At 71.8% G+C, this 2,500-nt stretch overlaps 1 protein-coding gene across 1 annotated transcript in view; it reads left to right on the top strand.

Annotated features, from left to right (window-relative positions):
• LOC311353870 (uncharacterized protein) overlaps nucleotides 1-2,500 on the top strand; it is a gene marked incomplete at both ends in the record, with an annotated part of 14,572 nt that overhangs the window by 3,148 nt on the left and 8,924 nt on the right. The window contains 5 exon segments of the mRNA XM_084473672.1: nucleotides 6-155; nucleotides 414-1,287; nucleotides 1,528-1,778; nucleotides 1,780-2,186; nucleotides 2,393-2,500. The exon segment at nucleotides 2,393-2,500 is cut by the window's right edge and continues 180 nt beyond it. Of these exon segments, the coding sequence (XP_084329798.1) occupies nucleotides 6-155; nucleotides 414-1,287; nucleotides 1,528-1,778; nucleotides 1,780-2,186; nucleotides 2,393-2,500 (1,790 nt within the window).

Raw genomic sequence — 2,500 nt, forward strand, 5'->3', positions numbered from 1 at the left:
CCCAGAAGGCCGTCCGTAAGAAGGCCAGACCCTCGGAGGTCCCGCAGGCCAAGAGCAAGAGCAAGGGCAAGGGACACGAGCGGAAACAAGAGAAGCTGAGCAGGCTGAAGGAGAGGCTGAGGAAAAAGGAGAGGATGAAGGAGAAGGAGAGGATGGTGGAGAAGGAGCGGGTGATGGAGAAGGAGAGGGAGAGGGAGAAGGGCAGTAGGGTGGAGGAGAGGAGGGTGGAGGGAGAGAGGGTGGCGGAGAAGGGGAGCAGGGTGGAGGGAGAGAGGCTGATGGAGAAGGAGAGGATGACGGAGAAGGGGAGCAGGGTGGAGGGAGAGAGGAACAGAGAGGAGGGGAACGAGAAGAAGCTGCGAGGGTCCAGAAGCCTCTCCTCCAGGAGGGAAGACTCAAAACTGCGACACCAGAGGAAGAAGAAGCGAGAGAAAAGCAAGCGGTTGAAAGAGGACGTCGGGGGGGCGACGGAGGACGGCGCGAAGACGGCGCCGCCGCCGCCTCCGCCGCAGCACAGAGCAGCGGGGGATCGTCCGGAGCTCCACCGGAGGCTCCCGTCCAAGAGAGACCGCCCCCCGCCGACACAGGCCGGCCCCTCCAAGTTAAAACACAGAGAGCGACCGGGAGGAGCGGCGAAGGCGTCACAGCAGCAGCGCAGACCCCCGGCGCCCCGCGCGGCGGACCCTCCTCCTCCCCCCGTCTACGCTGCAGGACTCCCCCCTCCCTCCCCTCCCCTCCCCTCCTACCAACCGTCAGAGGGGGGCCGCCCCTCAACCAGACCCCCTGCCCACCCGTCCCCACTGCGCCCCGCCCCCAAGACCGCCCCCCCCCCTCCCGGCGACACCACAACGCAGACCAGTAGCGGACCCCCCCCGCCCGCCTCCCCCGCCGGGCCCCGGCCCCTGTGCCTACCCCCCCGGCCCCTCTGCCCACCCCCGCCGGCCCCTCTGCCTACCCCGTGCTCAGAGGAGCCCCTTTGGGCCCCGCCCCAGAGGAGACCCGGGGCGCTGCGGGCCCCCGACCTGCAGCCGGCGGCGGGGCAGGGGCCGGTGCTGGAGCTGGGCCAGAGCCCGGCGGCCAGCCCCCCGGTGCTGAGCTGGCAGGGCTCCCCGGTGTCCTCGCTGGAGGAGGACGAGGAGGAGCTGGAGCCCTTGGGGCCCCTGATTGGCCCCGTGCTGCAGCCCAGCCCCACCCACAGCGGCACCGTCTCCCACGACGACGCCGTCTCCCACGACGACACCGCCTCCCACGGCGACTCCGTCTCCCACGACGACGCCGAAGAGGAGAGCGAGGACCGCCTCGGGAGGAGGGGGGGGAGAGACGCGGTGGGCCGCGGCCAGGAAGACGATGAAAGCGCGGAGGGTTGTCACGGCGACGTGGACACGGCCACACCCGGCGCTCAGCCCCTGGCGGGCGGACTCGGAGAGGGAGAGGGGGAGGGAGGAGGAGAGGGAGAGGGAGGAGGAGAGAAGGAGGACGGAGAGAGCGTTGGAGAGGACGCAAACGAAGATGGACCAAAACGCGGAGAGAAGGAGGCGCAGGAGGGAGGAGATAAAGACGGAGGGAAGGAAGACAAAGAGGACTACGGAGGCGAGGATGGAGAGAAGGAGGACATGGAGGAGGACGGAGATAGAGACGAACGAGACGAAGAGAAGGACAGCAAGACGGACGCGTCGGACTCGCTGCTCCTGCGCCGGTTCCAGGCCCACCAGGACGGGCTGGACGACGTCTTCAAGAGCCTGGCCGACTTCCTGGGCGGGCAGAGTGTCACGTGCCGCGGGGGGCCCCTTCGGACGCGTCCCGGCCTCGTCCCTGGGGCCCGTGAAGAGCTCCTCGTCGCTGACCCTGGGGCCGCAGATCAGCTGCATGGACCAGCACGACGGCCAATCACAGGCCCTCGCCCCCGCCTCAGACGGGCCCTCCCCCTACTCCGATAAAGCCGTCTCGGAGAACGCCGCGTCGCAGCGGCGCGACGTCCTGGAGAGCGGCGCGAGAGCGGCAGCAGGGGGGCGGGACGGCGACGGCGAGCGGCCCCGGGAGCCCTCGGGGGGGCGGGTGGAGCTGCGGCTGACCACCACGCACACTTCCTGCCTGGCCGACGACCTGCTTCCCGCCCCCGCCAAGGCCGACGCAGGAAGCCGGGACGGAACGGCCCACGGCCGCGTGGACAGGAAGAGGAAGCAGGGGCCGGCGGGGGCCGGCGGCGGCGGCGGGGGCGGCGGGGGCGGGGGGAAGGCCAGGAGGAGCGATGTCATCAGCAAACAGGAAGCAGCTCACGCTCACCAGGAGGCGGACGCCGGGCCCGGGCGCCGGGAGGGGAGCAAGGCGACGGCCGCCCCCCTCCTCGCCGCCGGCGCCCGCCCCTCAGGAACACCCCCGCGGCGCCCCCCAGGGCCCCGGGGAACCCGCCCCCCAGGGTGCCTCCCGGCAGGAGGCCCCCGCCCCCCCCCGCCGCCGCCGCCCCCTCCTCACCGCCCCCCCGACCCACGCCGGGCTCCGC

Source organism: Micromesistius poutassou (assembly GCF_964030765.1).
Source record: "Micromesistius poutassou genome assembly, chromosome: 10".
Taxonomy (NCBI): domain Eukaryota; kingdom Metazoa; phylum Chordata; class Actinopteri; order Gadiformes; family Gadidae; genus Micromesistius; species Micromesistius poutassou.